The 15,055-nt window shown below is 43.4% G+C and overlaps 1 protein-coding gene across 1 annotated transcript in view; it reads left to right on the forward strand.

The window, feature by feature from the left end:
• COG3 (component of oligomeric golgi complex 3) overlaps nt 1-15,055 on the forward strand; it is a 50,258-nt gene that overhangs the window by 2,536 nt on the left and 32,667 nt on the right. The window contains exons 2-9 of the mRNA XM_079975170.1: nt 6,159-6,305; nt 6,941-7,002; nt 8,553-8,718; nt 9,333-9,407; nt 11,727-11,819; nt 12,566-12,691; nt 14,085-14,165; nt 14,906-14,949. Coding sequence (XP_079831296.1) covers nt 6,159-6,305; nt 6,941-7,002; nt 8,553-8,718; nt 9,333-9,407; nt 11,727-11,819; nt 12,566-12,691; nt 14,085-14,165; nt 14,906-14,949 — 794 coding nt within the window. The remainder of the gene's footprint in view (nt 1-6,158; nt 6,306-6,940; nt 7,003-8,552; nt 8,719-9,332; nt 9,408-11,726; nt 11,820-12,565; nt 12,692-14,084; nt 14,166-14,905; nt 14,950-15,055) is intronic.

The raw sequence follows: 15,055 nt of genomic DNA on the forward strand, positions 1-15,055 counted from the left end.
CACTTAAGAGGCCAGGGGCCAGCGCTGTCCGGAGACACTTCCGGGTCACGTGGCCAGCGTGACAAAGCTGCATCTGGCGAGCCAGAGCCGCACACGGAAACGCCGTTTACCTTCCCGCTGGTAAGCGGTCCCTATTTATCTACTTGCACCCGGAGGTGCTTTCGAACTGCTAGGTTGGCAGGCGCTGGGACCGAGCAGCGGGAGCGCACCCCGCCGCAGGGATTCGAACCGCCGACCTTTCGATCGGCAAGCCCTAGGCGCTGAGGCTTTAACCCACAGCGCCACCTGCGTCCCAATACAATACAATACAAAGTTACTAATATCTATAAATCAACATCACTTCACTTTCCTTCTGACACACCCTCCAGCTCACCCACAGAAATCTTACAATGAGAAAAGTTCCTCTCACTCTAGCCTTACTTTTTATGGGCAGGCCCAAGGTGGCTGGTCCTTCCTCCGGCTGCTCGCAGCTGTGTCCCATTCAGTTGCACTCTCCACACTTCCAGGTGCAGCAGGTTTGTTGAGTTTCCCAGGGGGTCCAGAGGATGGGAGGGTTTCTCTCCACCAGGGTGGATTTGATTTAAATCAAATAGATTTAAATCAAAATTTAAATCACTCGTCAGTAAGACTTGATTTAAATCACATACGTATATTTTTTACAGAAAGTCTCATTCTTGCTGGTATGATCTTAATATTCATAACCAGATGTAGGTTTAATTTTTGGAATAATAAATTTTCAGAGTTGTTTTTACAGTTATTTCAAAAATTACTCATTTGATCATACTATTAGAAATACATAGACAGATAATTATGAAATTATTGTGAGGTTTAATAAGTTAACTGTTTATATTTGGGCAACTTTTCTGCTGTACTTTATTGGAAGGGTGTTATTTCCTTAATAACAATTTAAACAATTTATTTAACTAAAGCAATAACATTATAGCATGTGTATCCATGTTTGTTAACTGATGCATTTAAACAAAAACAAAAAACGTAGCCTGAGTTTTAGCACACATGAAAAACTTAAAACAAATCCTCATTTCCTGATGAATAGCCTTTGGACTATAAAGTAACTTAAATAGAAAACTATCTTTAGAAAGATTTTTCCTCCAATAGCATTTTATTTTAAAAATCCAATTTAATTTTTAAAAAATCATTGATTTTTATCCACCCTGCCCTCCACCCATAGCTCCTTCTTCACCCCCTGTTCTCTTCTTCTTCTACAGCTGCTACAGCTGGATTCCTGCCACAGTCTGAACAATTTATGTATCCAGTACATTTGCTGTGCATTATAGGGATGGTGCTTGTCTTTTGCCGCTCTGACCTCACTTGCTAATTCCCCAGCCAATTGCTATTCTTTGGTGTCCTGAGAATAAATGCTAAGCTGAACACCAGTTAGGGAGAGTTCTTTGAAGAGGGTCCAGTCAGCTCATACTGCAAGATCTGGTCCTCCCCTCTCAGGCTGTGAGATGTGATGAGCCTGAGAGGGACTCAATAATAAAATAAGAAATAGCTAAAGAATAGCGAGAAGCATTGGAGGAGGGGACTCAATAATTAAAAACAATTAAACATGAATAGAATTAAAATTCATTCTCTCTCTCACTCCCCCTCTCAAATTTTTTGAAATTTTGAACAGAGGAGTTTGATAGAAAAAACGTCTTTGTAAGCCCTGCAGGGCTGGTATTTATTTATCTGTGTTTAGAAGTATATAGAAAAATAGTGAAGTGTGGGCACCCTGCCAAAAAAAAAGGACCTGCCCTCAGATGCATACATCCGGCAACGTGGAGCAGGGAAAAACTGCCGGTGGAGAAAAGGTTAGCCTCTACTCTTGCCTCTGCTGCTTTTCTGCTCAGAATCCAGGTGCCACTTTTTCTAAAAAGCAAAAGGAATTTATGCATTGTTTTGTGTACTGAGCAAGTAATACACTCTCAACCTAACCTACCTCACAAAGTTGTTGTGAGAATAAAAATGGTTCAAATTCATATACACCACCATGAGCTCCTTGGAGGAAGGTATGGTTGCAAATATTACAGATAGGAAGGCTGTAGGGATGGCTGTGTTGTGTCGCTTGTTTACTTTATAGTCCACTGTTTCCCAGGAGCCTAGAGTGGGTTCCAGCATTTTTTCAGGCACATACTTATGTCTCCAAGTGATTTACAGTGTTAGCAAGGTAAAAAGAACCAAAGTCTTGGGTACCTAGAAGTCTTACAAAATTTATTACGTCATACACTTTTGTGGACTAAACCACTTCATCAGATACCTGGAGTGAGGTCCGTGTAGAAACATCCTCATCCTTGCTTAGTGAATTAGCAGGAGTGGTGGAACAGCAAACCTTACCTCTATTTGGACCAAAATGCCATGATAGATCTCCTGCTTTCAATTCGTGCCCATTGATTCTTCTGTGTGCAGAGACTAGTCTGTTTGTCTTAGTAATGCAAAAGAGCATTACTGACAGATGATCGTTTTTGTTGCATTGGGAGACATGCAAGTGCATGAAACGCTGATGTTGTGGCTGACTTTATTAGTTCTGTAATAGTGTTATCGGGACGCGGGTGGCGCTGTGGGTTAAACCACAGAGCCTAGGACTTGCCGATCAGAAGGTTAGCAGTTCGAATCCCCGCGATGGGGTGAGCTCCCATTTCTTCCCCATCTCCTGCCAACCTAGCAGTTCAAAAGCACGTCAAAGTGCAAGTAGATAAATAGGTACCGCTCCGGCGGGAAGGTAAACAGCGTTTCCGTGTGCTTCTGTGGTTCGCCAGAAACGGCTTAGTCATGCTGGCCACATGACCCGGAAGCTGTACGCTGGCTCCCTCGGCCAATAAAGCAAGATGAGCGCTGCAACCCCAGAGTTGTCCACAATTGGACCTAATGGTCAGGGGTCCCTTTAACTTTTTAATAGTGCTATGAGAGTAGATGTGGTGTTTGCTGTTGTTGCTGGTGATAAGTGGTTTTAGTTAACTGCCTAGGCTGTCTGTTAGCAAGAGCAGGCCTACTACCCAAGGCCTTTGAGAGGGGCATTTCACTGTCCTGGATATGTAGGTCCTTGATGATATGTTGGAGTGGTTTTAACTAGGAGATGCAGGTAGCCAGCAAGTAATGATCTGTCGCTTTCTTTTCTGGACCTGTAGCAGGTTATTCCTGGGTATCAGTCTGGCCTTTTTGATCTGCTTTGTCAGGTCATTGGCTGTGTTTGGTAGAAATGTGTGGTGTAAATCCTTTAATAGGGAGTCTCGGTCTGACAGATCAGAACAGAGCCTGTTGTATCTCAAGGTTTGGCTGTAGACAATGGTTTTTGTGATGTGTTCTGGGTGGAAGTTGGAAGCGCGTAGCAGCCCCTAGTTTTCCAACGTTAAGTGGTGCTTCTATGTTCATTATGTAGTTGCCTAGTAGGGTCCAGAGAGGATACAGTGGTGCCTCGCAAGACGAAATTAATCCGTTCCGTGAGTCTCTTCGTCTAGCGTTTTTTTTTGTCTTGCGAAGCAAGCCCATTGACGGCTTAGCGGATTAGCGCTATTAGCAGCTCTTAGCAGCTTAGCGGATCAGCTGATAAGCGGCTTAGCGGCTTAGAAAAAGGGGGGGAGGGGAAAAAACCCGCAGGAACTTGCAAGACATTTTCATCTTGCGAAGCAAGCCCATAGGGAAATTCGTTTTGCGAAGTGCCTCCAAAACGGAAAACCCTTTCGTCTAGCGGGTTTTCCGTCTTGCGAGGCATTCGTCTTGCGGGGCACCACTGTGCTTGCTTTGTGGACTGCTCTAGATTCAGATCAATGGGGTGGAGAGCAGGGCCGGATTTAGGTTTGATGAGGCCCTAAGGTACTGAAGGTAATGGGGCCCTTTATATGTCCAGCTGTCCTTTGTCAACAACAAATTGTCGCTGTTTTTTGTGTTGAATATATGTTATATGGTAATTTATGGACCTAATGGGTATCTAAGGCCATTTGCCACTGTTGTGATATGTAGGCTTTATTTTACAGTGGTACCTCGGGTTAAGTACTTAATTCGTTCCAGAGGTCCGTTCTTAACCTGAAACTGTTCTTAACCTGAAGCACCACTTTAGCTAATGGGGCCTCCTGCTGCCGCCGTGCCGCCAGAGCACGATTTCTGTTCTTATCCTGAAGCAAAGTTCTTAACCTGAAGCACTATTTCTGGGTTAGCGGAGTCTGTAACCTGAAGCGTATGTAACCTGAAGTGTATGTAACCCGAGGTACCACTGTATTTGTTTTTTATCTTATATTTTGGATATGTGCATCCAGGTTTTTTGGGGGGGGGGGCAAGAGAGGGGCCCTAAGCTACAGCTTGCTTAGCTTATACAGTGGTTTCTCGGGTTACAGACGCTTCAGGATACAGACGCTTCAGGTTACAGACTCCGCTAACCCAGAAATAGTACCTCAGGTTAAGAACTTTGCTTCAGGATGGGAACAGAAATCGCACGGCAGCAGTGGGAGGCCCCATTAGCTAAAGTGGTACCTCAGGTTAAGAACGGTTTCAGGTAAAGAATGGACCTCCAGAACGAATTAAGTTCTTAACCCGAGGTACCACTATACGTAAATCCAACACTGATGGAGAGTGTCAGTTGTTAAAGTCCTGGTAGAGCTTCTCCACTGCCTCTTGTCTGTGGCTTCAGGATGCCAAAGATGCCATCAGTGTATCAAGGGCAGAGGAGAGTTTTTTTGGGGAGAGCAGCTGAGAAAGCATTGCTCCAAGTCAGCCATGGAAATTGTTTGGCATATGGTGGAGCTATGCAAGTCGCCATGTCAGTGTCCTTGATCTGAAGGTGCATGCTATTCACAACTGTGAGAATAAAGTGCCAGAGTTTGGTGACTAGATGTGCAGCAACAGAGATGATATTCGTGATGGCTTGTATGTCTTTGTGACATGTTAGTGTAAGGGGCTCCAACAGCTTTCAGTCAGAGCTGCCTATCTTCCATATTAATTGATTTGCAGCCTGATCCCAAATACATTTATTCCATGTGTTCCCAGGTAAAGGTCCCTGAGCTAGGTTTTGTTTTATTTTAACTGGCAAAATGCAGCATTTTGCAGCACCCAAGTCTGTAGAACAGCTCTGGACTTTAGGGAGTTGTGACTCAACATCCCATTAATGGCACAATCTGATTCGGGTATGTGAAAACCTCACCTGATTCGCTCCTGATCACCTTACAATTCGGGCTGTGCATAGAGGTGATGAACACCTCCATTAAAAATTGCCCCACATTTCAAAGAATGCTTTAATCATAACTCTGGATTTAGAATTGTTTGGGGTTGCGGCGCTCATCTCGCTTTACTGGCTGAGGGAGCTGGTGTACGGCTTCCGGGTCATGCGGTCAGCATGACTAAGCCACTGCTGGCGAACCAGAGCAGCACACGGAAACGCTGTTTACCTTCCCGCCAGAGTGGTACCTATTTATCTACTTGTACTTTGACATGCTTTCGAACTGTTAGGTTGGCAAGGAGCAGGGACCGAGCAACGGGAGCTCACTCCGTCGTGGGGATTCGAACCGCCGACCTTCTGATTGGCAAGCCCTAGGGCCTAGGCTTTGTGGTTTAGACCACAGCGCCACCCGCATCCCTCAGTTGGGGTGCTCATTCATAAATCTGTACTAAGCGCATCCTGCAGAAATGTTGGCAGGCGTGTCCTCTTCCAAGTGGAATTCTGACTGTCCCATGTTGCCATGCCATCCAGTTAGGAAGCATGGACAGGGGTGGCCCCCACACCAGGAATGGCCCAGTGACTCCTCTCTCTACCACCAGCTGTTTATGATTTTGGACACCAGTACAGAGTATATTATATTAGCTTACAGATCAATAAGTTAAACTGCAGCTTTGGAGTTCCAGTGGAACTTCCAGTGGAGCACAACAGAGCTACAGAACTCCAGATGCACCCAGTTGTAAAGTAAAGTAAAGTAAAGTAAAGTAAAGTAAAGTAAAGTAAAGAAAAGAAAAGAAAAGAAAAGAAAAGAAAAGGGTGTAAAAGCTACCTGTTGCATTTGTTTCTGTTTAAATGAACAATTTTGACATAATAGCATTCTGATCCGGTTTTGAATGAAGGATACTGTGTGTTATAACATTCAATGGGGGGAAGTAAGTAATGAAGAAACTAGTTTTAAAACAACAGTTTAAGGCATTCAACTCATTCATTTTTATTTTTTATATGTGTCTAGCTTCCTATTGAAGATTTTAGCAGTCTTGGTCAGCAATCATTAACCGTAACATTGACAGCAACAGTGCCAGAATCCACAGAGGACATCCTCTTGAAAGGGTTTTCCATGTTGCGTATGGAAAATGAAAGAATCGAAACAGCACAGCAGGTGAAACAAAACATAAAAATCAAGCCTTCTTTTATCCCAAATGCAAAACGTAAGGTGTTAAATGTGATGTTATTTAATACATAGGCAAAAATTCTGGCTGGGCTTTTGTCTTTAGATGCTTGTGCATGTCTGCTTTAATCTTCCTTCTCTGAGGCCTGTCTGTGTCCCTCTCCCTATTCAGAGGTGCCTGTACTTGGCAACTCATGGCCAGGAAGAGAAGCTGGACCATAATGCTTAACTTGGTGACATTGTACAGGTTGTCAGATTCTAAAGGAGAAGTGGGCTGGGTGAGAGTGGCTGGTGATGGGAACACTGCGGAACTCCTTTTTTGTCCAACAGTTGCTTTTATTTTATTTTTTAAATAGAGCATTTTATTATCCCCTCTGTGTAATTGCAAAGGAATGAATCATAGAATTGGGAGGGACTTTTTAACCTTAGGAATAGACCTTCTGAATTCTGCCGTCCAGTAAGGAAGCATGGACAGGAATCACCCAGTGACTCCTCTCTCTACCACTAGTGCTACTGTTGCAATACACTGGATTATATTTCCTAATATGCCCATTTCATCAGCCCAAATGCCATTGATGCCGTTCTCCCAGAGCATCCTAAGTAATCTCTTCCCTTCTTTGCTCTAGTTCTTCTCATGGTTTGATCAGCTCCATACGCAGATGGATCAAGATGAAGGGGCTAAATACAGGTATATATGCCTCCCCACCCCACTGGTTGCATTGTGAATATCAAGGCATAGCATCCAACAGTGGCAACTTGCCAAACATCCTATGAGAATGTCCTGCCTTGCCTGTGTGCTTTTGGTGTGTGCTATGCCCGTATGGGCAGGGGTACCTTTACCTTTACCTTTTATGCCTTCGTTATCATCCTCCTCCTGTTCCACACAATACAATACAAATACATTTATTGGAATTACAAGTTAAGACATTTCAAATCAGTGGGATAAATTTAAAAGGGACAGGAATGAGGCTGTCGAGGGTCACAATGCACTTGGTTGTTCTGCTTCACCCTGTCTATTCCCTAGAGGGATGATTCATTAAGAAGCCTTCTGGGTAAAATGGAAATTACTGCCACTGAGGCAGTAACTTCCTTGTCCCTATCCGCTAGGAGGAACCTCGTTTGGCTTTCTCAGAGCCGTGGGTCGCAGGTCTAACTTCTTGCTCAGCATCTGTTTGTGGAGTTTGCTGTGCAAAGGGCAGTCCAAAAGAATATGGTCCAGTGAATCTGGTACTCCCTGATTGCAGGCACACAGGCGGACTTGATAAGGAATTTGTGAGTATCTACCTGTGGTCATGGGACACGGGTGGCGCTGTTGGTTAAACCACAGAGCCTAGGACTTGCCGATCAGAAGGTCAGCGGTTCGAATCCCCGTGACGGGGTGGGCTCCCGTTGCTCGGTCCCTGCTCCTGCCAACCTAGCAGTTCGAAAGCACGTCAAACTGCAAGTAGATAAATAGGTACCGCTCTGGCGGGAAGGTAAACGGCGTTTCCGCGCGCTGCTCTGGTTCGCCAGAAGCGGCTTAGTCATGCTGGCCACATGACCCGGAAGCTGTACGCTGGCTCCCTCGGCCACTAAAGCAAGATGAGCGCTGCAACCCCAGAGTCGGTCACGACTGGACCTAGCGGTCAGGGGTCCCTTTACCTTTACCTGTGGTTACTGCAGAGGGGAAAGCACAAAAGCTCTTCGTTGGGAAGGGATTAGTAGGTCTTTTAGGTAATTGGCACAAAATCCATAAGAAATAGTTATCCCTAGGGCCTCCGGAGAACAGGGTCACGGAGTGTGAGGAGACAAACACTGTTTTTCGTGGTCATAACACCACTGCTTAATTGTTTGGTGTATGTAGTTTTCATCAAATACTTTGAGGCTCTCCAGAGCAATACCCCAACTACGTATTTTGTCCTGAATTGTTCTATATACCATGAAGTACATGGTATACCATGAAGTACATGGTCTTCAAGTATAGAAGTTGAAAAGGAGTTTGGTATTCTTATGTAATGTATGTTCTGCCAGGCCTTGATTGTAATAAGCTATGTGTTGGCTTCCAGCAGATGTTGACCGGTTTCTGCGCATAAGGTTAGATAGCTTAGATAGCCACTCGTTAACCTGAACACTCGGAAGCTTGTCTGCAGAGTATAGGTTCAGCTACACAGGTTGCCCGTGCTATTATCCTGAATCTTTCTATCAGTTCAAAGGATAAATGTGTGCCTATATGTAACTGTTGTGTTCTGATTTCTCTAGGCAGACAAGAGCTTACTTGTCTGGATTTGAGGAGCAATGCGATGCTATCTTGAGTGACGTCAACAGTGCCCTTGAGCACTTGGAGTCATTACAGAAGCAATATCTCTTTGTTTCCACCAAGACAGGAACGCTGCATGAAGCCTGCGAACAGCTATTGAAAGAGCAGGTAAATTCATACTTAGTTAGAAAAACACTTCCGCTTCCTATGCATCTGTAGCTGCATTGTTTATTTATTTATTGCAAGCTTTTTTATCCTGCTCTTTAGCCCAAAAGGCTAAACACATTTAGCCAAAAGGCATGATACATAAGAGGAAAAATGATGGGGAGGGAAGAGGAAAAAAGCAGACAGTGAACAGTTCTTAGTCTTTACAATTCCTATGATAACAAGTTGTAAAGGAAACAAGGGATGTGTGGCAAGAAGACCTTTTCTAGAACGGATTATATCCTGGCAGAGAGTAACTTTTTTAATAGGGTGATATCAGCCTTAAATTGGACCAGAAAAAGGTCTGACCTAAAGTTCCAGGTTTTAAACTCAATTTATGCTTTCTAACCTAAATATATGAATGCCCATTGTAGCAAATGGCTTCAGATGTAAGCGTATTCTAATAGAAATAGTTGATTCACCAAGTTCACCTTATACCTTTATATGCAAGTAAAATGTAACAAAACGTATGTAATTGTTTTAGTATAATCAGCCCACAGGTTGTCCTCGCCTGACATACAGTGTATCTCCATGTTTTTACCTGCCTCTAAAAATAATTTATATTTCTCCTTGAACAGTCAGAGCTTGTGGACCTGGCAGAAAATATCCAGCAGAAACTGTCATATTTTAATGAATTGGAAAATATTAATACGGTAAGTAATTGTTTTGAAACACACACAAAAAGACCAAAAAACTTTTTCCACTTTAGAGTCATGTCTTTCTAGAGACTCTTTAAAGAGTCGCATGCTCTGATTAGTAATTATCATTCTTATGTTAAAATCCTGTAAAACTCTGGAGTAAGTGTACATGGAATTGAACCGAACTTTATTCTACGTGAGCATGCATAAGATTGTTCTGTTAAAGTGGTTTTAAGCCTCTGTCTATGTTTGGTCTTCAAAAATAAGGAAGGAGGAAATTTCCATGGGGCACTGGAGAAATGTTGTTTATTAGGCCCAACTGTTGTCAAGTGCAGATTCTTTGGCCAGGGCATTATAGAATAACTGACTCATTTCAATAAGAACATTAATACAGTGGTACCTCAGGTTACATACGCTTCAGGTTACAGACTCCGCTAACCCAGAAATAGAGCGGCAGTGGGAGGCCCCATTAGCTAAAGTGGTGCTTCAGGTTAAGAACAGTTTCAGGTTAAGAACGGACCTCCGGAACGAATTAAGTACTTAACCTGAGGTACCACTGTAATGATAACCTATAGAATGGGACTGAAGGTTGTTTAATCATAATACAATTACAAATAATTATATTACTTCAGGAAATGCAGCAACCGAAGTTAATAGCAGTGAGTTGAGTGTCAACTGGGGCCAGTGAAACCAAGGTTTGGATCGCCACTCAGATTAAAGCTCAGTGGCTGACCCTAAACCAGTCACTCTCTCATGTTATGAGGGTGAAATCAAATATAAAATATGCATACAGTTACATGCAATGAATGATCAGTATGTGATGGGGCTATAAATTTACTGCAATTTATTGAATGGTCCACCATTATTCATGTTTCTTGATGCTGTGACTATGCCAAAAGACAATTATGTTGAAAGTTCAGAAAATTCCGCATAGGAAAATGCTTACTTAAAACATTTTAAACCAATTTACAGTAAGTAAGCAGATATTGATGAGTATAAATAGTAAGGAACTAGTTAAGGTTCCCAACTCTGGGCACCGTTTGCCATGTTCATTGAACTTTTGGTTGCTGCAGTTTGAGAGTATTAATATAGAGCATCCTGGGTGATATTTGAGGAAAATAATTTTGAAGTGCATTTATGTTCCATGGGCTGATGAGAAGAAACTTATTCTGAGGATGTTTAAAGAGAAAAATATTATGGGTTGCATCTTGGAATAATGTTACACCAACCCGTACCTTAGCTTGAATGTGCAGAGTGGGCTGACAGCAATAGAGTGTTCTTTTCACTTGGGGGAAAAACCTTACCCCAACCTGAGGTCATGATTTGTCTCACTGCAGACAAACCACAAGCTGTAACTAACAAAAAGACAAACAATAAGCTCTGGCTCGAACAATAATGCAAAGCCAAACCATGGCTTAGCTCATGGAAGTGCAGCAGCAGTTGGACTGGACTCATACACTTACACTAAACCAGGCATAGGCAAACTCCAGCCATCCAGATGTTTGGGACTACAATTCCCATCATCCCTAGCTAACAGGACCAGTGGTCAGGGATGATGGGAATTGTAGTCCCAAACATCTGGAGGGCTGGAGTTTGCCTATGTCTGCACTAAACCATGGTTTGGTTTAAAGTGTGACACGAGCCTTAGCCATATTTATAGTAGACCCACTGAAATCAATTGGACTTAAATTAGTCATGACTAACCTAAGTCTCGTGGGACGCAGGTGGCGCTGTGGGTTAAAGCCTCAGCGCCTAGGGCTTGCCGATCGAAAGGTCGGCGGTTCGAATCCCTGCGGCGGGGTGCGCTCCCGCTGCTCGGTCCCAGCGCCTGCCAACCTAGCAGTTCGAAAGCACCTCCGGGTGCAAGTAGATAAATAGGGACCGCTTACCAGCGGGAAGGTAAACGGCGTTTCCGTGTGCGGCTCTGGCTCGCCAGAGCAGCGATGTCACGCTGGCCACGTGACCCGGAAGTGTCTCCGGACAGCGCTGGCCCCTGGCCTCTTAAGTGAGATGGGCGCACAACCCCAGAGTCTGTCAAGACTGGCCCGTACGGGCAGGGGTACCTTTACCTTTACCTAACCTAAGTCTCATTGATTTCTGATTTCTAACTCTGAATCTAACCCTATATATCAGGGGTGGAGAACATGCAGCCACTCAGATGTTCATCACTTGAGGCATGGGACATGACTGGATGAAATACTTGTCCTTAATGTTAGTTTCCTTGATTGTTCTTTTAATTATTGGAAGACTTGTAATGAATAGTACTGAATACAGATTTCTTTTGTTGTTTTTCTTACTGATACTTATATCACATGTTATTTTTCTCTCTTCAAGAAACTGAATTCCCCTACATTGTCAGTAAACAGTGATGGTTTCATCCCTATGCTGGCTAAACTTGATGATTGTATTGCATATATTTCATCGCATGTAAGTTGGGCTCAGTTTTTTTGTCCCTGTTTACATTACTTCGTGGTGCACAATTCTGTTTCCCATGGGTTTTTAAATTGAGGAAATCCAGTGACAGAACTGGAAAAGGGACCTCATGCTTTCTGTGACAATCCTTATGGATTAAATCCCTACACTTCATTCTGTAGATGGAAGTGACTTTGCCCCAGCGGGTATTCTAATTCCTAATTCCTCTGTAAATCCCAATGCCATCTCCCATGCTGTTACAGAGGTTTCCCCAACATTCAGAGCAGCTTTTCATGAGATAGGCTATAGAAAGGAGAAGGAGGAGGAATTAACAAACATTTCTTCTCTTCTTTCCCCTCCTCTACATCCCCCTAGCACAATCACACAACTTCTGAATACAATTCCCTTGGTATAGAATGTGGACTTATTAACTTCTTCGCACAAACCTCTGCCAGCCTTAGTGGTTAGTTTCCTAAAAGGATCTGCGTTTGATCCTCATTCCGTTGCATATTTCAAGGCAGTGTGCTTCATATCATTCCCTTTCAGTCCATCTCTTTTCTTTTGGGACACCAAGTCTGCTGATACAAGAGTGTTTGCTTTTTCCTGGGATAAATAGTGTTATTCCCGAATCTTAAAACATGTGCATTTAGTGCAAGACAGAAATAACCTTGTTCAGTTCAAAGATGAAGATGTATTGTGTCCATTCCAATTCACTTTTTCTTAGCTTTTGCTTAAAATGTTATTTTTTTCTTATTTTCCAGCCAAACTTTAGGGATTATCCTGTGTATTTTGCAAAGTCCAAACAATGTCTTTCAAGAGCTATGCACCTCATGAAAACATACACTGTGAATACACTACAAAACCTCACAAACCAGTTCATTAAAAGGGTAAGTTGGAAGAACCAATAATGAGTAGGTGTTTCTTTTGAACTAAAATATCTTGGGAATATCTCCCAAATAATTTACCTTTCTTATTGTGATTCTTCACTGCACTTTTACATTCTGAAACAGCATGTTGGGTGTTTGGCAAATTTAATAGTTGTCTTATCCAACACACACTTGTATGATGTATGGACTTCTGTGGTGTGTAAATAACTTGAACAATGTGTTTGTTCCTCAACAATCCGTTGAACATGAAAGGTTGTGGAGTCCCCTTCCTTCAGCAGATGTTGGATGGCCATCTGTCATGGATGCTTTAGCTGAGATTCCTGCATTGTAGGGGGTTGGACTAGATCAGTGTTTCCCAACCTTGGGCCTCCAGCTGTTTTCGGACTACAATTCCCATCATCCCTGACCACTGGTCTTGCTAGCTAAGGTTGATGGGAGTTGTAGTCCAAAAACAGCTGGAGGCCCAAGGTTGGGAAACACTGGACTAGATGACCCTCGGGATCCCTTCCAACTCTTTAAAGATTCTATGATTCCATGAATCCGGTGAAGATGCAATCTTGCAGGCTGTAAGAGTTTGGGGTGACTCATTAGAATGTCAACAAACCTATTTTAGGGAGAGAGAGGTGGCAGGACTGTAGAAGATATGCAAAAGGGAGAATTTGTATGTATTTTCTTTGACCAGGAGAGAATTGTACAATGGAGAAGGCACCTCAGCTTCTGATCAGCCTAGGGGGAATATGCTAATACTTTAACTGGGCTTCCACATTGAGGTCATTCACTGCTCAGCTGCCTGGAATGGCTGTGAATTTCCCAAACGAGAAGGATGCGAATTTCACAAATTAAACCTGGCTGGGGAGGCTGCCTAGAAGAGGTCTGCATGCCACCTATATTTTCCTTGGGCACACAGTTTACTACTTCATATGCATGGCAGTACAGTGTATGGAAGGACCCGGGTGGCGCTGTGGGTTAAACCACAGAGCCCAGGACTTGCCGATCAGAAGGTTGGCGGTTCAAATCCCCGCGACGGGGTGAGCTCCCATTGCTCGGTCCCTGCTCCTGCCAACCTAGCAATTCAAAAGCACGAAGTGCAAGTAGATAAATAGGTACTGCTCCAATGGGAAGGTAAATGGCATTTCCATGTGCTGCTTTGGTTTGCCAGAAGCGGCTTAGTCATGCTGGCCACATGACCCGGAAGCTGTACGCCGGCTCCCTTGGCCAATAAAGCGAGATGAGCGCTGCAACCCCAGAGTTGGTCACGACTGGACCTAATGGTCAGGGGTCCCTTTACCTTTACCTTTACAGTGTAAGGAGTTTTTGCAGTCACTGTGTAATAGTTTATTGTTTAGTAAGCTCATATTGCGAATGACATTTCTTTCTCTCTCTTTTCTTTCAGGACCCTTCAGCTGTACCAAATTCAGACAATGCCTTCACGTTATTTTATGTGAAGTTCAGAGCTGCTGCACCCAAAGTCAGAGTAAGTTACCAAACTATGGTAGATGGAAGGGGTACTCAAAGATATGCTCATAATGAAAGGTTGGTCACCTTTGTGGAATTTCTATGTTGTACAGTACACTATTGAATCATGCGCAAACGCTTATAATGCAGGGTTTCCCAAACTTGAGCCTCCAGCTGTTTTTGGACTACAACTCCCATCATCCCTAGCTGGCAAGACCAGTGCTCAAAGATGATGGGAATTGTAGTCCAAAAACAGCTGGAGACCCAAGTTTGGGAAACTCTAAGTTCACATATGTTCACTACGACATTGCTTGTAGTCTTCAAATCCCTGATCCAGTTCTTGAGGATACTATTGTGTGTGCCTATGGTTTGGAAGAAGCCGAGAAGTATGAATTACTCTCATATTCACTGTGTGCTGCAAGTTCTTTAGAAAAAGGAAAACGGCCAGCAGACTGACTACAGGGTACCTCGAGTTACAAACACCTCAGGTTACAAACTCCATGAACCTGGAAGAGTTACCTTGACTTGAGAACTTTGCCCCAGGATGAGAACAGAAATCTGCGCTGGTGGCGCAGCAGCAGCAAGAGGCCCCATTAGTGAAAGCACACCTCTAGTTAAGAACAGTTTCAGGTTAAGAACGGACCTGCAGAACGAATTAAGTTCGTAACTAGAGGTACCACTGTACTTGAATGTTTCTAATATCCCTGTGTAAGGGAAGCATCAGAATTCTCTCAATTTTTTTTCTTCTTGTTTCCTTAGACACTTATTGCGCAAATAGAGCAGCGGTCTGAGAAGATGCCAGAGTGAGTATGCAGAAACTAAGTCAATGGCAAGGATTGTGTTTTGTGCTTGGAAATATTGAGTCTGATACAGAAATATTAAGTCGATTTAGTCTTCCTCTGATACATC

Source organism: Podarcis cretensis (assembly GCF_951804945.1).
Source record: "Podarcis cretensis genome assembly, chromosome: 5".
Taxonomy (NCBI): Eukaryota; Metazoa; Chordata; class Lepidosauria; order Squamata; family Lacertidae; genus Podarcis; species Podarcis cretensis.